This window comes from Pelodiscus sinensis, chromosome 13 (assembly GCF_052426305.1).
Source record: "Pelodiscus sinensis isolate ZL-2025 chromosome 13, ASM5242630v1, whole genome shotgun sequence".
Classification (NCBI taxonomy): Eukaryota; Metazoa; Chordata; order Testudines; family Trionychidae; genus Pelodiscus; species Pelodiscus sinensis.
The window spans coordinates 34,662,944-34,686,460 of record NC_143064.1 but is presented as its reverse complement, the minus strand read 5'-3'; the positions used below and the strand labels follow the sequence as shown (position 1 = coordinate 34,686,460).

The 23,517-nt window shown below is 43.5% G+C and overlaps 1 protein-coding gene across 2 annotated transcripts in view; it reads left to right on the top strand.

Moving 5' to 3' along the window:
* The window catches only part of CHM (CHM Rab escort protein), a 232,771-nt gene that overhangs the window by 186,738 nt on the left and 22,516 nt on the right, over positions 1-23,517 (top strand). For both annotated transcript variants that reach the window (XM_075940753.2, XM_075940752.2), the window contains one exon: positions 17,961-18,059. In XM_075940753.2, the coding sequence (XP_075796868.2) occupies positions 17,961-18,059 (99 nt within the window). The remainder of the gene's footprint in view (positions 1-17,960; positions 18,060-23,517) is intronic.

Genomic DNA, 23,517 nt, shown 5'->3' with positions numbered 1-23,517 from the left:
ATCAATCTTTCAGGGTTCAAATTAGTGGGCCTAGTGAAGACATGCTAATTTGAATTGAGGGGGGCATTCTGGTTGATGGTCCGGTGGTCCTGCTTCCATGAGGAGTAAGGGAAGTCAAATGAAAGTGTTCTCCCTTCGACTTCCCGCAGTCTAATTAAGATACTTTGGCTGCAATCTTAGTTTGACCTTATCCTGTAGCATAGACATACCCTTTGATACTTTTCGTATTTTGTTCTTATACTCAATTAGTGATGAACTAGTGGGGGTTTTTTTGTTTTTTTTGTTTTTTTGCCATAGTATTGGAAATATATAGTGGCATTTGGGTAGAGCTAAATTCTAGTAGCAGAGCATATTTCATAAATCTCTTATTTTATTTTTACATCATTATCTGTAAATGGGTTTTAACCTGACTGATTTCTCCTTCAAACAATTACTTAAGATAAGTATACAAATACATCTAGTCTTTGATCATAATGCATAAATGACAGGCATATAATCGGTATTGCCAGCTGAGTGGAACCAAACTCCTTCACTTGCCCTAAAAATTGAGACTGTAATGATGAAATCATGAACTAAACTCATCATTCTTCTCGCTAGAAGAATTACTGCAAGACAAATGTTGGCAACCACTGTATCTAATGCAGTTATTCCTGAGTAAATCAAACATAATCAAAATATATACTGATGAGACTTTGTGACTTATAATCATAACCTCAAAGGTAATAAAAATCTTTTTGTAGAAAGTAAATGATGTGAACTTCAGTGATTTATAGGTTTTATGTTTTATTTTGGTTTTTTTAGAAAATTTTGAGAAAACATTTGAGGTAGTGAGCATTTTAGTTAAGGTTGCAAGATGGCTTTTGCTATCATCACATGTTCTAAAATTTACTTATCTTTGAGATGTACTTTATTTTTGGGCTGAAAGCTTCCATTCATGGTTGAGCTCAAGGATGAATTAATTTTTTAATAATCAAGAATATGTTTTCTGATTTTCATCTTTGTTACCGAAGACAAAAGATGCTCTAACTTTGGTGGTACCAGTTCATCTAAAATGTTTTTCATACATTCGTAAACGAAATAACTTTAACACTATCCTAGACTGCAGTTTACAAAAGAAGTATCATGATTTAAAAAAAACAACATTTTTTATTACAAAGCTGTGCACAGTTTTCTTAAAATAAGGTTTGTGTCTGTGTAGTAACATTTTTATTAAATTTTAAATAATTGCCTTTCATACTGTGGGATTGATTAAAATTATATGTGATGTATAGTGCCATAAGAATGGAAAGATGAAAACCTATTCAGAGTTGGAGTTGAAAATCTGTGGAGATGCTCAAATCATGGTTACACATCGCCACAATGATGCTACTAGTTTTTTTCCTTTCCACTGCCTTCCCTTGAGACAGATTGTCTTATCCACTGATGAAAATGGGAGCTTGCAAATACTATGTGTTGATCGAGATAACTCGCTACTTGCATAGGAAGAATTGGAGATAGTAAACAGAGTGTTTAGCCTCTCCATTGCTGTGCAAGTCCCATACTTCTAAAAGGCTTTCAGTCACAGGACTGCTCCTTCATGAATTGAGAGCTATGTGTTCCCCTGCAGCTGCATACCAGTAGAGGGGGTCCAGCAGGAGCTAATGCTTGCTTCAAGATCTTTAACACTAAACAAAGATCTATGGAGTCTTAATAGTGACAATATAATACAGTAGCTGGCTCCATCCACAAACAAGACTCTGTAGAACAGAGAAAGAGACTACATAGGTGCCCCATGGGATAGCAGTAGAAAATTCCAGCCTTTTTTCATAAAAAAAAATCCAGCAACCAAGACAATTAAATGTAAAACCCATATTCATAAAATGTTTCAAATTTGATCATATGCGGGAAGTATATAGTTTTGTATTTAGTAGCAAGATGGACTTGCCCATACAGTATGTAGCATTTTTTCTTTTGATTAGATATGGTTAATAGTAAATGCCTATTACGCCTGCTGGCGTGTAGGGCAGCAACGAAAGTTCTCCATTTTTGTTTGTCTTTGGCCATTTTCTCCAGCGTGTCCCAGTTGTAGTTCATTCTCTTCATATCTGCCTCAACAGTACACCGCTATGTTGTCTTGGGCCTCCCATGTTTCCATTGTCCTTCAGGCGTCCAGTGAAGTGCTATCTTTACAATGGCGTCTGCCTCCCTTCTCCAGCGTCTTCTCATAATGATAGTGGTCATGTCCTCCTGGTGGCATCGCAGGAGCAGGTCGTAGATGGAGATTGTTTTCAGCCAAAAGATGTGAAGTATCTTATGAAGGCTGGTGGTGTGAAAGGATGAGAGCTTGGCACGGTCGCACTCTGTCATCCGCCAGCGCTCTGAGCTGTATAGTAGTGTTGATATGACACAGCTGTGGTACAGCTTAAGCTTGATGTGGACACTGTACTGTTTAGATCTCCATCATGGCGGATGCTGCTGCCTAAGTATGTAAAGTTGTCTGTGCTGGTTAAGTCTGCATCATCTATCTTGATTGGTGCTGGTGAATCTATATTGAGAATCATAATCTCTGTTTTCTTCTGGCTAACTCTTAGTCCAACCTGGCATCCAAAGGTGCATAGGTATTGTGTCTTTTCCTGCATGTGTTGATGGGTATGGTCGTCTGCAAAGTCAAGGTCTTCCAATGTGGAAAAAGGTGTCCATCTGATACCCCTTGATGCATCTGCTGTTGTTCTCCACATCACCCAGTCGATCAACATGTTGAAGAGTAGTACAGACATGACACATCGCTATCTGACCCCCGTCTTGACTTCAAAAGACAGATCTCAGTATCCCACGCTACATGTGAAGTTGGTTTAAAAACTCTTAATGAGCTAGACCACTTGCAGAGGGATTCTGTAGGCTCTCAGAATGTGCCAAAGGCTTTCTCTGTGTATGCTGTCAAAAGCCTTCTCAAAGTCAACAAAGTTTATGTACAACTGTCTCTTCCACTCTGTGCACTGCTCTATGATGTTTCTCAGGGTGAAAATCTGGTCTATACATCCTCTTACCTTGTGAAATCCAGCTTGTTCTTTCCTCAGAGACTTGTCAACAGCATCTAGATCCGCTGGATGATCTTGCTGGGTATGGATAAAAGGGTGATCCCGCACCAATTGTTGCAGTCACTAAGTGCTCCTTTCTTAGGAATCTTGATGATGACTCCTTTGGTCCAGTCCTTGGGTATCTGTTGTCCTTCCCAAATTGCTACAAACAGTGGTTGGAGAATGGTGGCTGCAAGTTCTGGGTCTGCTTTAAACAATTCTGCATCCAGGTTGTCAGGTCCTGGAGCTTTGCCATTTTTCAGGGATCTCATGGTTGCACTGATTTCTTCTTTCTCTGGTGGATCAATATTAATATCAAGGTCCTCCTCAGCTTCCTGAATGTCCACTTCTTCTTCAGGTGGTGGTCTATTCAGAACCTCTCTGAAATGTTCTGTCCAGCATGCTTCTTGCTGTTTCTCTGTTGACAGTAACTGGCCTTATTTGTCCTTAATGGAGGCACTTGTCCTGCCATAATACTTGCCACAAACAAGCTTGGTGATTCTGTACAGGTTTCCTTGCTCCCCTTGATTAGCTTCATCTTCAGCTTTTGTGGCAGGGTCCTCCATGAAAGCTTGTTTGTCTGCCCTCACTAACTTCTTTACTTTTTGATTTGCCTCTCTGTAATTCTGCTTGTATCTTTCTTGAATTCTGGCTGATCTGGCGTCTACCTCTCTCTTCTTTATGTCCCATCTCTCTTTGATGGCTTTCCAGGTATCAGGCTTAATCTACTCCTTCCTCTTCTTCCTATCTTGAAACCCAGACAGGCCTCACTGCTCTTTGTGTAGACTGAGCACAATCTGTTCCCATGCCATGTTAATCTGTGATACTGGTAGATACGTCATCCCTTAAATCTTGCAAAACTTGGAGTCTGTTCCTTGGTTGAATGGTGAAGGCAGTCTTTGTGGTGACATCTCATAACTTTTCAACATTGAAGCATCTTTGTATGGATGTCTTAATACCTATTCTTCACAGCTTAAGTTTCACAAGTGCCATCACTAAATGGTGATCACTACCAACGTCCGCTCCTCTCTTCATTTTTACATCTTGCAAGCAGCGTCTCCATGACCATCATCAGATGATCGATCTGGTTCTTGCCTCTGCCATTTGGTGAAAACCAAGTCAGATTGTGAATGTTGCGGTGTGGGAAGAGTCTCCCTCCAATGACAGAACAAAACCCTACAAGTATCTCACCATTATCATTCATGGTGCCACACCCATGTCTGCCCATGGCCCTGTCATAGTGTGTGTTGTCATTTCCCACATTGGCATTTGGCTCTCCCTTGATGATGATAAGATCATGGTGTGGTGTAGACTCCACTTCTGCCTGAAGCTGCTCCTAAAAGACGTCTTTAATTTCTTCACTACTGTCATTGGTTGGAGCATAAACCTCGATCAAGGTGATGTTCACTTGTCTTCTTTTCAGTCTGACCCTCATCAATCTGCTGTTGACAGGTTTCCACTTTAGCAAACATTTCTCAATCCCCTTCTTAAGGATGATGGCCACTTGCTCTCGATGCTGGTCATAGTCTCTTCCAGAGTAAAGCACTGTTTCTCCTGCAGAAGTCTTCAGTCTCCCCGATCCTGTCCATCTACTCTCACTAACACCAAGGACATGTAAATTGTTTCGTCTCATTTCGGCGACTATTTGTGCTAACTTGCCAATATTGTACATGGTTCATATATTCCGGAATCCAATTCTGGTCTTTGTCTTGCTGTCCATCATCGTGGCAGTAGCTTCCTCATGGTTTTCACTACTTTCAGTCATACAGGTCTCCAGAGAAGACTTTGGAAGGCCATCGCACAAAGTTGTAGGAGAATTCTTCATTGTTGTTTCCATAACAATTTTTTTCTAGGTCAGAGTTGTTAGCCCTGAGCCAAACACCCAACCTGGAGGACCAGTGAATCACACTTAGTCTGGTCTTTCGACCTGTCTGGCATGGATGATCCTACCAGGAGCACTAGGCTCCCGCCAACTTAGCTCTAGGGGTCACTGAGACACACAAGCCTCCCAACTGCTACAAGGTAGCAATCCATTGGAGGGGTTGATTAGATATACAGGACCATAAATATATACTTTACACATAGAAAAGATCTCTAACAATCAAATCTTTCATAGAATCATAGGGTTGGAAGAGACCTCAAAAGGCCATAGAGTCCAATCCCCTGCTAAAAACGGGACCAGTCCAAACCAAATCAGTCTAGCCAGCACTTTGTCAAACCAGAAATTAAAAACCTCTAGTGATGGAGATTGCACTACCTCCATACCCTAGTGCTTCACCACCCTCTTAGGAAAAACTAATTCTCTTGTATCCAACCTAGACCTCCACCCCGCAACTGGAGACCATTTCCTCCTCAGTGTTAGATAGCTTTCTACACTATATTATTCAGAACTTCATAGTCTCTTTTTTAGATACTTGAATCATGCTATCCCCAGATGAATTGTCATGAATATTTAGTAGACCACAAGCAAGATCTGTTTGTTTCCCCCACCCCCAATTTATCATGATGATTGATGGCAAATTATTTTTTACTCTCATATATAAGAAAGTGGACAAATAAATTTTTGCAGTGCAGTCTTATTTGATATTGTGTATGTATTTAATTCATGTAACTTGAATCAGAAGCCAGTTCGTCTTAGGGATGTGAAAGATTAACCAGATAACTAGTAAGCATCATCCTTAATAGGTAATCCTTACTGGTTCCAATTAACCAGTGGGAGCTGGAGCAGCTCCCTGCCCACTGTGGAACAACGCAGGCCCAGGCACATAGTAACTCACAAAGTAGATTGGGAAAGCAGAAAAATTGGACTGAAGATAAGCATTAAGAAGACAAAAATTATGACAATTGGAAGAAGAGAAAGAGGTAAAACCAAACAGACAGGCTACATCTACACTGGCATGATCTTGCGCAACAACTCTTTTGCGGAAGAGTTCTTGTGCAAAAACTCTTCCAGAACAGAGCGTCTACACTGACCTGTGCGTTTGCGCAAGAGATGTGCTTTTGCACAAGAGCATCCATGCCAGTGTAGATGCTCTCTTGCGCAAGAAAGCTCTGATGGCCATTTTAACCATAGGGCTTTCTTGCGCAAGAAATTCATGTTGCCTGTCTACACTGGCCTCTTGCACAAGAACAGTTGCGCAAGAGGACTTATTCCTGAGTGGGAGCATCAGAATACTTGCGCAAGAAGCCCTGATTTCATACATTAGAACGTCAGTGTACTTGAGCAAGAACTCGCGGCCAGCATAGACAGGTAGCAAGTTTTGGCGCAAGATCGCACCAATGTAGACACAGCCACAAAGAATTAGAATCAGTGAGGAAAAAAATGTGCACATTGAGAACTGTATCGAAGAATGAGAATTGTGAAGTTAACATAAAAAGAAGAATCAGATGTTGTTACTGCATTCAGAAAATCTGCAACATCTGGAAGGCTTATAGATGTTTCATAAAAACAAAAGAGAGCTTTCAAGCTGCTGTTTTTTAGGTTGGAAAGTTATGAAGGCAGCCAATGAACAAAAGGTTTTAACTGGAAAAATGAACTGATCAAGGGAATACTGAGAGTTTCAAGACTTCAGAAAGTAAAAAAAGAAGAGCTAAGAAAAAGTCTGGAATAGGAATTAACACAGTTATAGAAAATTAAAGAAAGACCTCTGTGACTGTTTAGAGATGTGTCAAGAATGGATCTGGAAAGGATACCATATACAGCAACATATAGCACTGTGCAAGAAACTATAAAAAGAATACTGAGAACGTGTTTGATAGACACAGTGAATAATGGCATTGAGCAAAGAGATTTAAAGATGAATAAAGCTGGTTCAATAAAGAAAGTGCTGGAAAGAAGTTATTCAGCACCATTGTTGCCCTTGAGCTGACAGCGAGGAATCAGAGTAGATGGAAAAGATCTAATTTTAAACAACAAACAAAGGGGATGGTGAGCTCACAGACAAAAGAATGGGATCTTCACTGTGACACAGCTAGGATACTCACTTCAGCTCTGAGAATATTGGCTGTACTGTCTTCCATGTGAATGTTCTCAGCTGGTGGGCCATTAAGAGTACAAAATCAAACAAAAATCTAGATAAATTTACTTGAAAATAAATATTCTTTATCAGCATTTTTCAGAAGTGATATCTCCTCTAACTAAGATTTATAGTTCAATTGTGGAGGAACTGCAGCTCCATTGGTGGAAATCAGATTTGCAAGCTAATATCTGATGACATTCTTCCCAAATATTCTGTTGGAAAGCATAGGAACAAAGCATCCATTGAAGCCATGGCTAAGGGGAAATAGTTCTCATTAAAAATGTTGGCTACTAAGTGTTTTCAAATATAATTTGATGTAATGTAATAGTTTAGACAGGACTTTATTTAGATACCTAAATTGAACCTGTTGGGAGCTAAGCTCTTCTGAAAATCTGGTTCAAAATTAGGGAGCTGTGAATATATTTCTGCTGATAGCAATTATTCTAAAATGGAAATTCTAAACTCTGACATGGCTCTATTTACTGTAAATCTCAGTAGTTATACATATTTTGATCCATCTTTCATTTTTACAAGTATCTGTGACATGGCTGAAATTTTGTCTAAGTATATGTATCACTTCTTCTTGTTGTTACTACTTATCATGTCCTGATATTAGAAGCCTTTTCTGTAAGTGTAAAATCTCTTACTCATAGACTCATAGACTTTAAGGTCAGAAGGGACCATTATGATCATCTAGTCTGACCCCCTGCACAGTTCAGGCCACAGAATCTCACCCACTGCTCCCAGAATAATCCTCTCACCTGTATCTCCGATATTGAAGCCTTCAAATACTTTGAAGACCCCAAGATGCAGAGAATCCTCTAGCTGTGATCTGTACCCCATGCTACAGAGGAAGGTGAAAAACCTCCAGGGCCTCTGCAGATCTACCCTGGAGGAAAATTCCTTCCCGACCCCAAATATGGCGATCAGCTAAACCCTGAGCATGTGGGCAAGACTCACCAGCCAGACACCCAGAAAGTTCTCTAGTAATTCCTGTCATCCCTCCATTGACCTATTTCCCACTGATAATGAATGGTCAATTAGTTACCAAGATCATGTTATCTCATCAAACCATCCCCTTCATAAACCCATCTAGTTTAATCTTGAAGCCAGATAGATCTTTTGCCCCCACTTCTTCCCTTGGAAGGCTGTCCCAGAACCTCACTCCTCTAATGGTTAGAAACCTTCATCCAATCTCAAGTCTAAACTTCCTACTAGCCAGCCTATATCCATTTGTTCTTGTGTCCACATTGGTATTAAGCTTAAATAATTCCTCTCCTTCCCTGGTATTTATCCCTCTAATATATTTAAAAAGTGCAGTCATGTCCCCCCTCAGCCTTCTTTTGGTTAAGGTAAACAAGCCAAGCTCCTTGAGTCTCCTTTCATAAGACAGGTTTTCCATTCCTCGGATCATCCTTGTGGCCCTTCTTTGTACCTGTTCACGTTTGAATTCATCCTCCTTAAACATGGGAGACCAGAACTGCACACAGTATTCCAAATAGGGTCTCACCAGTGCCTTGTATAATGGCACTAACACCTCCTTATCCCTACTGGAAATACCTCGCCTAATACATCCCAAGATCGTATTTGCCTTTTTCACGGCCATGTCACAATGGTGGCTCATAGTCATTCTATAATCAACCAGGACTCCGAGGTCGTCCTCCTCCTCCATTACTTCCAACTGATGTGTCCCCAGCTTATAACTAAAATTCTTGTTATTAATCCCTAAATGCATAACCTTACACTTCTCACTATTAAATTTCATCCTATTTCTATCACTCCAATTTACAAGATCATCCAGATCTTCCTGTATGATATCCCGATCCTTTTCTGAATTGGCAATAGCTCCCAACTTTGTGTCATCCGCAAATTTTATTAGGACACTTCCACTGTTGGTGCCAAGATCAGCAATAAAAAGATTAAATAAAATTGGCCCCAAAACTGATCCCTGAGGAACTCTACTAGTAACCTTCCTCCAACCTGACAGTTCACCATTCAGTATGACCCACTATAGTCTCCCCTTTAACCAGTTGCTTATCCACCTCTCAACTTTCATATTAATCCCTATCATTTCCAATTTAACCAATAATTCCCCATGTGGTACTGTATCAAATACCTTACTAAAGTCGACGTAGATTAGATCCACTTCATTTTCTTTATCTAAAAAATCTGTTACTTTCTCAAAAAAGGAGATCAGGTTGGTTTGGCACGATCTACCTTTTGTAAAACCATGTTGTAATTTGTCCCAATTGCCATTAGCCTCAATGTCTCTAACTACTTTCTCCTTCAAAAATTTTTCCAGGATCTTACATACTACAGATGTCAAACTAACAGGCCTATAGTTACCCAGGTTGCTTTTTTTCCCCTTTCTTAAAAATCGGAACTATATTAGCAATTCTCCAGTCAAATGGTACAACCTCTGAGTTTAGAGATTTATTAAAAATTTTTGCTAATGGACTTGCAAGTTCATGCGCCAGTTCCTTTAATATTCTTGGATGAAGATTATCTGGGCCCCCAATTTTACTCCCATTAAGCTGTTCAAGTTTGGCTTTTACCTCGGATATGGTAATATCTACCTCCATATCTTTAGTCCCATTTGTTAAGTTACCATTATCCCTAAGCTCTTCATTAGCCTCATTAAAGACTGAAGCAAAGTATTTGTTCAAATATTGGGCCATTCCTAGATTATCCTTAACCTCCACTCCATCCTTAGTAACTAGCGGTCCTACTTCTTCTTTTTTTGTTTTTTTTTCCTGTTTATATGGCTATAAAACCTTTTACTATTGGTTTTAATTCCCTTTGCAAGGTCCATCTCTACCTGACTTTTAGCTTTTCTCACTTTGTCCTTACATGCTCTAACCTCAATAAGGTAGCTTTCTTTACTGATCCCTCCCATTTTCCACTCCTTATATGCTTTCTGCTTTTTCTTAATCACCTCTCTGAGGGTATGTCTACACTACCCCCTAGTTCGAACTAGGGGGGGTAATGTAGTCATATGGAGTTGCAAATGAAGCCCGGGATTTGAATTTCCTGGGCTTCATTTGCATAAAGCCGGCCGGCACCATTTTTAAATGCCGGCTAGTTCGGACCCCATGCCGCGCGGCTACACGTGGCATGGACTAGCTAGTTCGGGTTAGGCTTCCTAATCTGAACTAGCTGTACACCTCGTTCCACAAGGCGTACAGCTAGTTCGGATAGGAAGCCTAATCCGAACTAGCTAGTCCGTGCCGCGTGTAGCCCCGCGGCACGGGGTCCGAACTAGCCGGCATTTAAAAATGGCGCCGGCTGTCTTTATGCAAATGAAGCCCGGGAAATTCAAATCCCGGGCTTCATTTGCAACTCCGCATGACTACATTACCCCCCCTAGTTCGAACTAGGAGGGTAGTGTAGACATACCCTGAGATGCTTGCTCATCCAGCTTGGTCTAACACACCTGCCTATAAATTTTTTCCCTTTTCCAGGGATACAGGCTTCTGACAGCTTCTGCAACTTTAACTTAAAATAATTCCAGGCCTCCTCCACTTTAAGGTCCATAATTTCTTTAGTCCAATCAACTTCCCTAACTAATTTCCTTAATTTATTAAAGGTTAGCCCTTTTGAAATCAAAAACCCTAGTCTCAGATTTATTTTTGTTTATTCTTTCATTTAATTTGAACTGAGTTAGCTCATGATCACTCAAGCCACGGTTGTCTCCTACAACCATTTCATCTATGAGGTCCTCGCTACTCACCAAAACCAAATCTAAAATAGCATCCCCCCTTGTTGGTTCAGCAACTACTTGATGAAGGAATTAATCAGCTATCACATCTAGGAAAATCTGAGCCCTAGTATTATTACTAGCACTTGTTCTCCAGTCTATCTCTGGAAAGTTGAAATCTCCCATGATTACGCAGTTTCCATGAGTATTTACTTCATTAAAAACATTAAAGAGGTCTCTATCCGTATCCAAATTGGATCCTGGTGGTCTATAACACACCCCAAGCACTATCCCAGGGGAGGATCTGATAGTTTTCTTTCCCAATGTGATTTTTTCCCAAACAGACTCTGTCTTCTCCATTCCATCATTTTTTATTTCTTTACAATCTACCTCATCTTTGATATACAGTGCGACTCCACCACCTTTACCCTTATTTCTGTCTTTCCTAAACAGCACATACCCTTCAATACCTGTACTCCAGTCATGCCTAGTATTCCACCAGGTTTCTGTTATTCCTATAATATCTGGTTTCACTTCCTGGACCAATAGCTCTAGTTCCTCCTTTTTGTTACCTAGGCTCCTCGCATTGGTGTACAAACATCTTAATTTTTGCTATTTGGCCTCATTCACATTCTTTACCCAATTTGGCACGGACGTTATACCTCCAATATGACCTATTAAACTAATATCCACCCCACTCTTCCTCATGTTCATTCTCCTACCCCCAGCTATATCCTTTCTTACTTCGTTTTCCTCCCTCTCAGTGTTAAAATCTGGCGTAGAGATTACCTGGGCATCTCCCAACTGTCTCCCCCAAATTCCTAGTTTAAAGCTCTCTTAATCAATTGAGCCAGCCTCCATCCTAGAAGTCCATTTCCCTCCCTACTTAGGTGAAGTCCATCCCTAGAGAACAGTCCTCTGTCCATAAATGCCTCCCAGTGACCATACATCCCAAAGCCCTTCTTATAGCACCACTGCCTAAGCCATCTATTGATCATCATAATCCTATCACATCTTAGTTGCCCTTCTCTAGGAACAGGCAGATCCCACTAAAAATCACCTGAGCCTCAATTTCCTTGAGCATCCTCCCCAGCCTAGCATAGTCTCCCTTAATTCGTTCCAGCGAGAATCTAGCCGTATCATTTGTTCCTACATGAAGGATGATCAATGGATTCCTTCGTGCTCCCTTAGTAATCCTCTTCAACCTCAGTTCCACATCTCGTATCTTAGCACCTGGAAGACAGCACACCCTTCTATTCTCTGGATCAGCTCTGGTTACAGGCCTATCTATTCTTCTCAATAAGGAGTCCCCAGTCACATAGACCTGCCTTTTCTTAGTGACAGTGAAATTCTCTAGTCTATCTCTAGCTTCCTCTGGCTGCAAGTCCTTGCCATTCCTATTTTCCCTTGTAATCCTCTTTAACCCATCCTGTATCCTCCTAATGCTCATTATTGGTGGTGTCTCCATTAAGTCTTCCCCTTTATCTATGGGACTAGCCACTCTTCTCTTCTTCCTTACCCTTCCATCTTCATTATCTACCTGCTGTACCTCTTCTTCATTCTCCAGCTCCACATACCTGTTCTTGAGCTCTATTTTTCCTTCACTTACCCATCTTTTACTCTGCCTGGTTCTCTTAGTCACATGCTTCCACTGTTCATTTTCTTCACCCAGCAGTCCCCCCTCTGAGGCCCTTGATCCTGCTTCCATCTGCATATCTAAGCTTTCCCCTTCAGCCATGTCATGCCTTTGCCCCATCATTTGCTCAAACCCCCTTCTGAACTCGACCAGAGTTTCCACCTGCATCTCCAGTCCTCGGATCTTTTCTTCCATCAGCTCTATCAGGCGGCACTTCATGCAAACAAAACTCCTTTCAGGTACCTCCTCCAGAATCATGTACATACCGCAGCTACCACATCCAATCATCTTCCTTGTGTTCTCTACTACTTGGGCCATGGCCACTAATGCCTCTGTGTTTTATCTACTTTCTCACCAAAATCCTATTAGTCTGCTGAACAAAAAAACAAACCAAAACACCCCCTCCACAGCAAAAACAAACCCCAAACAAGTTCCAATATCCAAACTCCCACTCAAACTCCCCTGTTTACAGCTCTGTTTGCTGCTCCTGTGCCGCTGACTGACTAGAAGGCTACCTTTATAGGACCCCTAATCAGTGAAGCTCCGCCCCCTAATCAGGGCTCAGCTTCTCTCCCAGCACACTGCCCCTACAAACAATACAAATACAAAACCAGATACAAATTTCTCCTCTTCTCTGTAATTATCCCATGGATCTCACATGGTATTTGCTTTCTCAATGTACACAGACAACTTGGACATGAGCACTGCAAATGTAAAGAGGTCACATTACAGTTCATAAATGTCTCATAATCTAAGAGGGGGAAATTGTCTCTAAAATGTATATTATATTCTTATTCAACAGGCAGTTACACATGTGCTAGGTCAGTGGTCTCCAAACTTTTTTGATCGTGTACCCCTATCGGTAAAAAATTTTTGAGAACGCACCCCCAATATATGTATATTTATTTATTTATAAATTACATGTACTACTTTACTAATATATTATGTACATTATAAAACATGCAAAAAATAGAAATTAAAAAAGGATGAGATAAAGATGAAATAAACAATATTTTTAAAATAATTTTGTATTTTATTTTATTTATTAAGTGTACAGAAAACCTTTTTGCTCCCACTCTACACACCTGCCCTGCCTCTCTCCTCTAGTGCTGGTCCCTCTTCTGCAAGTGTCTGCCCTTCTGCTTCACCCCCAGAATCCTCTGGCACCTGCACCTTCCCTTACCCCTGCACCCTCCTGGTGCCTCCCCCTTCCCTCACTGCCCCTACCCCCTTTGCCCTCTTTTTCCCTGATGCCCATCCCCTCATCACCCTCTGCCCCCCGTTCCTCTCATGCCTCTGTGCCCTCACACATTACTTGCTCCAACCCCACCTTCCTCATGCCCACCCCTTCTTTCAAGCCTTCTCCCAGCACCTCCACCTTCCCCCTCTAGCCCCAGTGCCCTTACCCTCTCCTCTCCCAGCATCACCCTGTCCCCCCTCCCCTCAGCACAAGCCCCTTCCTCTCCCACCCCTTCCCCGTATTTTTCCTCCTTTCCCTCCCCTACCTTCTGTCTTCCAGTTTGTGGGACTGGAATCTGCTATCGGGCCCCAGAAGTCCCCCCAGCCCTGGCTCCAGCTGCTTCCGGGCAGGGCCAGCCGGAGCCATTCTTGTGCCCTGGGCAGACCGTAGCTTGGGCCGGCCCTGCCTCCCGAAGGCGACAGAGTGACGAGTCATCACCACACCCCCTGCTGCATAATCCCTGCCCCCACTCCCCTCGGAGCGATCCCAGGGTGGATCTTCGTGGCGAATTCAGAAGCGTGGCATCCAGGGCAGGGGACTTTTTGAACGTGCTTGTCTGAGCAACACAGTGCAGGGCAGGGGAGGGGGGAAGCGAGCGAGCGACCCCACGGAGATGACCAGACAGGCGCAGTGCCATTCCCAGGCCCTGGCGAGAGCCACTCCGAGGACTGGCATCGGCTCAGCAGCAAATAGCAGCGGCGGCAGCAGCAGAATCCCCGCCGATCCAGCCACCCTGCACCGCGGGGTCCTCCTCCCCCGGCTGTCAGAGTCTTACAGCGTCTGCCGACCCCAGGCATGGCACCAGGCACACGCAGACCTCGCCACTGCTGCTTAACTTGCACCTCCAGTGGCAGCGGGGCCCTCGATGCCCACCCAGCCACCGGTCTCCCCGACACTCTTCCTCCCTGGAGAGGTGCCTTCAGGACAACAAGCAGGCGGGCAGTGCCCCATCCTCCCCACCACACCTTGCAACAGTGCTGACAGGACGCAGCAGCGGTGAGGAGGAGGAGGAGGAAGCGGAATGGCTGCCGCCACGGCTCCCTCCCCAGAGCCCTGACAGCCAGAGCTGGGTCGGAAGCAGCAGGCGGCGTGCCGTGACCATCCTCCTCCCCCTCCAAGCACCACCTCCGGCTCCCTGCACTGAGTACACTGCACATGCACTCCCTCGGATCATCTTGTGCACCCCCTCAGATCGTCTTGCGCACCCCACTTTGGAGACCACTGTGCTAGGTAATAACTTGATAGGATTCCAAGCTCGTAAAACAAAGAGGTCTTTTTAAAGAAGTGCTGCAACTTTCGGTAGCATTTTAGCCTTCTATCCCCTTGAAGGAAAGATCTAGCCCCGCTGTTGCTGCACTGCTGCTGCTGCCTGTCTCCTGAGTAAGAGGCCTGCCCCATTAGGACTAAGAACTTTCAGCTGCAGGTGTTGCCTGCAGCCATTACCAGGTGCGGGCTTAAAGCCAGGAGGCCGCGCCTGGTGGCGTGCTGCTGCTGGCGGGCCACCCCAAAGGGGTGAGCCAAAGGGGGCTGCCCTTTCGGTGAGCCCTTTGGGGGCAGACTGAGGGCGAGGGTGTGTGTTGTGGTGGTGGTAGTTTTGTGTGCTATAGTATAATTTTTGTGTGTGCTGGTGAGAGATCCGGACTGTCCAGCCAAGGGGAACGTAGTTTAGACAGTTATGTCCTTTTCCTTGTTCTGGTCCTGTTTCCAGCCCCAGTAACTCTGGGAACTTTAATACCTGGCCATCAGCTTTGAGGGTGCTGCTGCTGAATGCCAGGTCGGTATCCCTGGATACCGCTGTCATCCATGATTTAATTCTGGATGAAGGGGCCAACCTGGCTGGGAGTAGAGGGAGGCGTTGATCTTTCCCAGTTGTGCCTGGCTGGGTTCTCAGTACAGCACCAGCCGCGGCTCAATGTTCGGGGAGATGGAGTGGTCTATCAAGCTACCATCTCACTGGCTAGGGCCTTGGTCCAACAAAGTGTTAGAATTGTCTGTCTAGTCCCCTGTGCTGTTTAACGTCTACATGAAGCTGCTGGGAGAGGTCATAAGGAGTTTTGGAGGACGGTGCCATCAATATACAGATGGCACCCAACTCTATTTCCCTGTGACATCAGAACCAGGTGTGGCGGTGACTGATCTAAACCAGTGTCTGGAGGCGGTGATGGTTTGGATGAAGTCAAACAAGCTGAAGTTGAATCCAGATAAGACTGAGGTCAAGTAGATCAGGAGGTCGTCTGTTCGGTAATGTGGTGTGGTACCTGTTCTAGGCGGGGTTACTGTCCTCCTGAAAGAACAGGTACGCAGTGTGGGGGGACCCTTTTTTAACATTTGAGAACCAAATTTCTTCAGTGGCCAGGAGTGCTTTTGGGCAACTTCATCTGATCTGCCAGCTGCGACCCTTCCTGAACAAGCCTTACTTGGCCACAGTGATTCATGCTCTTGTTACATCCCGACTGGATTACTGTAATGCACTTTGTGAGGCTGCCTCTAAACAGCCTTCAAAAACTTTAACTGGTCCAGAATGTGGCTGCTTGAATTTTGACTAATACCTGTTATAATACCACATTATGCCAGTGCTCTGGCAGCTGCACTGGCTTCCAGTATGTTTCCGGGCACAATTTAAGGTGTTGGTTATGACCTATAAAGCCCTAAATGGGTTAGCTCTGGGGAATCTGAAGGACTGTTTTCTCCCATGTGAACCTGCCTGGGGGATCGAGGTCAGTTGGAGAGGCTCTGCTCAGTGTTCCCCCTCTTATGGAGATAAGATTAACATCAACACGGAACGGGGCCTTCTCAGCTTTTGCTCCCAGGCTGTGGAATTCTCTTCCTTGTGATAGTCACATGGTGCCAACGCTAACATTATTTAGGAGTCAGGCTAACGCCACCCTTTTTACTCATGCTTTTATTGCTGTTTGAGTTTGTATGTGTATGTTCCTCTTCTCAATATTTTTTAGCAGGTTTTATGTCCCTCTGGGGTCTCGTATTTTAATTTTTTATATATGTTTGTATTGTGTTATAAAATTTTGTAAGCCACCTAGAATATTTTAAATAGAGAGGTGGGGCAAAAATATTTAAATAAATAAATATTCTGACTGATTTATCGGATGCCTCTTCTGAGCTCTTCCCTCCTGAAGCCTGGAGTCATCCTTCCATTCCCTGCAGGTTGCTACAGACAAAATTCTTAAGAAAATTCTTTATATTAAACTGTTATATCAGAACTATATTGAAACAGTTGTTTGTCTGCAACTTCTACTCATGTTAATAGGACTGTTTCTTGATAGGTAAGATAGACCTATTACAGGCAATGCTGTACTAATGATTGTAAACATCTCTTTGATCAACATGTCATTAAGCTACACATATCTCAGTATTGTTTTAAGAAAATTATCTGATATTTTTAAGTACAGTGCTAAATGAAAACATCACTTTAGTCTTTAGGATAAATTGCTTGAAATCACATTAATTTTTGAATGCCGTTTGAGATTTTTCAGGCACTTCATTCATAGGCTATTTAGTTCAGTTTAAAAAAGAAATTGAAAGAGGCTGTCAGGTACAAATATGTATGTGTCTGAATGGCGAGATTGAAAATATTCATAAAGATCTAGAAAAGGAAATATACTGTTGTGAATTTTAAGGTAAATTTGTATATTGTACTTAAGTTTAAAAAGCAGATATTAAATGTTTAATTGACTTGCTCCGTAAGAATCGGAGAAAGCTAAATTTTTGCACGGTAGGGATCAGATTTAGCTGGTTATTGGTTCCAGTACTGTTTATGAAATGATAGCCTACGCCGCAAAAGTTACACTTTATATTTGGGGATCTTACTCAGCTCATATCTACACCAGGGGAGCAAATCAATGTAAGATACTCAATTCCAGCTATGACAATTGTGTAGCTGAAGTCAACAAACCTTCCATCAATTTTTATGGTATGGCTCCATAACAGGAGGTTGACAGGAGATACTCTTACATCAACTTCGCTCATTCCTCACAGCTGTGAGGAATACTGCGGTCAATAAGGGCACCCACAGTGTTCATTTTAGCAAGTCTTTACTAGACCTGCTAAATCGAACCCTGGAAGATCAATTGCCGGAGCGACAATCCTCCAGTAAGTATAAACAAGGCCTCAGAATTTTTTCATTACTCTTCCTAAACTAAACTTCTCTGCTCCAAAAATGCAGCTCTTCTCCTAACTAAGAGAAGTGACATCTGTGAAGTCTTGGCCCTGGTGTTTTTTTAAAAGTTATAATCAATATTTGTATGTAAGGGTCTTGGTAATAATGATAATCAGTCTGTGTTACCCGTTCCAACAGACTTGGTCCATTTTACCTGCTCATCAACTAAAACTGCTAAAGAAGATTTAGAGCCTATTGTACAGAAGCTATTCTCCCTAAATTCTGAAACTGAGAGAGGTAAGGAAAATAGATGTATTATGGGAAAAATTTGTCTTTTGAATTTTAACACGTCTTCTACTGAACATCTGAATGTACCATCAAGATGAAAACACATACAGTGATCTCCACTTATTTGGGTATCCATGTTCTAAAGTTAAAGGAATGGATTCAATATATATTTTTAAGTGACATTTATCTATCTCTTACCTTGACTATGATGTAATAGTCTTGGATAGAGCATCAGACATTGTTTAGGTCCAGTAGGTCAGCATGAGCAGAGCAAGACTTTGGGAAAATGCTCCTTCCCACTCCCCCCATGCTTTCTTCATTTCTGCATATTTATATTCAATGTTTATATTTCTAACAAATATTTCCTTGCATAGGAAAGGTTTGTTTAAAAGACCAACAAAAATATGCACTTAGACACCAGTACTGAAACATCAGGGCAACTACTAATGCACTACTTGTATCCCATTTTTCCCTTATCCTTCCTTATTTCTTATGAGGACAACCATTATTTTACTGTTGGCATTCCCAAGGTAAAATAAAATCTCAATGGGCTTGTGATTTACTTTTCCATTCTGATTCCCTAAAGCAATCTGTGCTGTGTGCAATTTTTTTAAGGTGCTCATTTCCTTTCTCTTATCCCTTCTCTTAAATCGCTTCTTGTCTTTGTCTTCATCATTTTCCTCCACTTCTCTTGTTTACTGTTTATAACTGTAGTTCCTCTTCAAGTGATGTCCCCATCGATGCTCCACTGTTGATGATAGGTTGTCCTGGGGCTGTAGATTGGAACTTTTCCAGAGCAGGTGTCAGGTGGGCCATGCATGTGCGACAGGCACTTTGCGCTGTTTGCAATTTGACACCCAAAACACGCCCTCAGTCATGGATGGAGCTCCTTTCTCGCCTTGGGCATTTGTTTTCCTCAGATGGTTTACTTTGAGTTTTATTAGTTTTTAGTGTTGTTCCTTATTACATACATTATTGTTCTGTTTAAACAAAAATGTTTTTTCATTTGAGGGAACCACGGGCCAGGCAAACTGGCCCCCCATCCTGTTACATTCTGCAAACAAAATTATTAATAATAATAATAACAACAAAATCAAACAAACAGAAACAACAAACATATGACAAAGGAAGACAGAAAGAGTATAATACAAGGCAGGAAGCCAAACTGCCACACAAAAAATCGCAGTCACCGTCAGAAGCACAATGCTGGGTTTGCTGGAATTTAAGAAATGTGAGGCATGTGGGGATCCCATGCCTGTCTGACAGACACTCATCGTGTATATGCTGCTTGGGGGAGGCTCATTTACCACAGAAATGTGAGCACTATCGCAGTCTTACCACAAGAGCTAGAAAAGACAGGGAGCTTTGGCTCTGCATGATTTTATTCAAAAAAGCTAGTCAGCCCTCATAAGACCCAGAGTCCTCTTGTCATCCTATAGAGGCTAACAAGGAAAGGTCTCCTCCCCCCCAAAAGCGCCTAAGGAGGAGAACTGCTCCTGCGAGGTCCCTTCCCCCTACTCTGTCTCCAAGAGTCAGCAAGGGAGACGAACCCAACACCTCTGGTGCAGCGGTGCCAAGACCACCAACCGGCACCACCTTTGTTACCGCCCGCAATGTCTCGGTGCCGACTTGCTCATCATCAGCACCAGAAAGATCTCTCAGACGATCCCTGGTACCAGCACTAATACATGACCTGGTGCTGACCAAGACCTCAGCAAAGACACGTAAGTATGCGCACCGCAAACCTCCAGTGCCAGCTTCCACAGAGCCATTACCAGACACAATGTTCCTTCCCTTGGGAGTCCCAGCACGGGCAGAAAACATGCTGCAATAGTACCGATCAGCACCACCAGATTCCCTTTATCCCCCACCTGCACAGGACAGACACAGAGAACAACATGAGTCCTTCCCTCCATCTAGGGAGCCATCTCCAGCACAGTTCTCCCCATATGTTTCACCAAGGCTTGTGAATTCTCCTGTGCTGTCAGAGCTGATGGGATTCGGGGAAGATGATTGTAGGAGTGTTTTCTCCTCCTGACAATCCTCTCCTACTGCTTCCAGGCATTATTACTATCACTGTGACAAACATCACTCCTCATGGTACTTGGACTGGCCATATCCTCCTCCACACTATCCACCCTACTGGCCACCATGGGGACATTGGGGGTCCCGCAGGTGCCGCTTCTCAGCTCCTTCCATCCCAGTGAGGAGGCCTCCACCATTCTTGCCCCATTGTACCCTCCTGACCACAGTCGACTCAGAGGAGAGGAGGGCTAGATCCCAGATGAGCAGACTGACATACCAGCTAATAACAACTCATCATCACTACCTGATGAAGCTGTTATACCAGAAGATACATACCTCTCACGCAACCTCAAACAATTCCAAGAACTTTTCAAAAGTGGCCACCTCCCAAGAGGTCCAACTACAGGAGGTTAAGGAAAAACAACACTGCCTCCTTAAAAATATTCAGCTCACCTCTCAAGGGAAAGTCGCACTACCAATCGATGAGGCTATTATGGAGGCATCAGATGAGATGTGGCAGACTCCAGCCTCCATCCAACTGACCTCTAAAAGAGCCGATAGAAAGTACTTTGTTTCTCCTAAGGATCTTGATTTCCTTTTCTCTCATCCACTGCCCAACTCGCTAATAATGGACGCTGCTAATAACTGATCCAAGATTCCGCAGTTCAGATCCACACACAAAGAACACAAAAAGTTAGACATGTTTGGTGGAAAAGTATCGTCCTCTGCCACACTACAGCTTAGAATTGCAAACTATTTGGTGCTTCCAGTAAACCACAATACTGATAATTACTCTAAGCTAATCGAGCTAATGGTGCACCTCCCAGACTCCAAAAGGCCCATATTTAAAATAAGTACTCATGAGGGCCACACCATCACCCACACAGCTCTTCAGTCCTCACTCGATGTGGCAGACATGGCTGCTAATGCAGCTGCTACAGCTGTCATTATGTGATGGGCTTCATGGCTCCAGGCAGCAGGAGTGCCCAGAGAACTGCAATCTAAAGTGGAGAATATCCCCTTTTACAAGCAGAAACTTTTTGAAGCCAAGACGGATGATGTCCTACATAGCAGCAAAGATTCCAGAACTACTCTTAGGACTCTGGGTATATATACCCCACCATCTCGTTGGAAGCGCTATACACCTTACAGTAGAACAAGGATAGCTATTCTAACCGTCCACAGCAGAAGCCCCATGACTTTAACCGAACCACACAGCATCCCCAGATGAAGTGTCCTCCCCAGTCTTGCTCCTCTGGTTCCCAGGCTGCCAAACAGCAGATTTGAACCTTTGGTCGAGGGTCTGCCAGACCTCTCCATTTGGTCAGTGCCAACAAGCCAATACTATCTTTTCACCCATAGACTACATTCCTTCCTCCACTACTGGGACTCTGTATCATCGGACCAGTGGGTGTTAGATATCATCTGGAGAGGATACACCATTTCCTTCATTTCACTACCCCCTAGCCTTCCTCCTACCCCATCTCTCTTCGGGAACCCCTTTCACGAAACTACTCTCAGGCAAGAAATCAATCGCCTCCTCCATCTAGGAGCAATAGAGAGGGTCCCAGACTCGTTCCCTGAGAAATACACACAGGGTTGGAGACAGATTGGGGATCTCCACAAGTTAAACAAGTTTCTGAGAAAACAATATTTCAGAATGGATTCATTAGTTTCTATTATCCCAGCACTGGACGAGGGGGACTAGTTCGCAACCCTCAACCTACAGGACACATGTTTTCACCTGGCAATACATCCCTCTCACAGATGCTTCCTCAGATTCACCATGGGCAAGGACCATTTCCAATAGAGTTCTCCCCTTCAGAATTTTTCTGCTTCTCGGGTCTTTTCAAAGTTCCTGGCAGTAGTAGCAGCTTACCTCAGACACCAGGGTATGGTCATTTTCCTGAACCTGGACGACTGCCTTATAAAAGGGCAATCTCATGTGGACACCACCAGTATGGTCTCCAGGACCAAATGCCTCTTCTATCATCAAGGCCTACTCTTAAACAGCCGGAGTCCACTCTAGAGCCTGTCAGGACATAAGAGTTTATTGGGGCCCACCTCGATTCCTTGTCAGCTTGAGTTTATCTTCCACATCAGAGTTTCAATGCACTGCAGGACCTGGTGACGATTCTTTCCATGAGCCCCTCTACTACCACACTTACCTGTCTCAAGCTTATGGACCATCTGGCTGCCACTACCAACATTGTACAGCCCGCTTCCTCACCTTACAACATTGGCTAACAATATATACAATGCATCGCGCCATCCACTTAACAAAGTAGTTATTATTCCCAAAAGCATGTTGCATTTGTCAAATGGTGGACATCATCCAACAGTCTCCTAGCTAGAGTCCCCTTCCATCAGCCTGAACCAACAATGCAGATCACCATGCAAATCACTCCCCATTAAGCTGGAGCACTCATCTACACCAACACACTGTTCAGAGACGGCAGTTGCCCCACGAAACAATATTACATATCAATCTCCTCGAGCTCAGGGCCATCAGGAATGCCTGCAAAAACTTTGCTATGATCATTACCAACTCGGTAATGCACATACTCATGGAAAACACGACCAACATGTTTTATATAAACAGGCGAGAGGCACCTGATTCCAATCTCTTTGTGCAGAGGCAGTGCATCTGTGGAACTAGTGCATTTGCCACAAAGTCACCTTGAGGGCATCGTACTTACCCAGAGTGAACAACACCATGGCGGATGTTTTGAGCCGCAGTTTCTCGACCAACCATGAATGAGGATACACCCAGTGGTCCTCACCTCTGTCTTTCACAGATGGGGTTACCCGTCAATAGACCTGTTTGCAACTCACCACAACACCAAGTGCACCTGCTTCTGCTCTTGAGCGGGGTTGGGCAAGGGATCTCTAGGCAATGCCTTCTTAATCTCCTAGAGCAGTGGTCTCCAACCTTTTTATACCAAAGATCACTTTTTAAATGACGGACCAAGCCAAGATCTATCGCCCCGCCCCTTCCATGAAGCCCCGCCCCTTCCTTGAGGCCCCACTCTCTCTATTCTCCTCCTCTCCATCACTTGCTATCCCCAATCCTTATACTGCTGCTTATTTTTATTTTTTTTTATTCTTCTGTAGGAAGAGGTTTTTCCAACATTTGGCCTGTCTACACTGGACCAAATGTCAGAAAAAAAACCCTTCTTTTTCCACCCTTGTGGAAAGAGGAATATAGGGGTGACCAAAAGAGCCCGTTTGCTCTTCCACTAAAAAAGCGGAAGAACAAACGCAACCCTGGATGCAGAAGAGTTTTTCTGGGATATCTCCAGAATCCTGAAAAACTCCTGGGCTATGTCTACATTGGCACCCCTTTCCGGAAAAGGGATGCTAATGAGACACTTTGGAATTGCAAATTCCGCGGGGGATTTAAATATCCCCCGTGGTATTTGCATGAACATGGCTGCCGCTT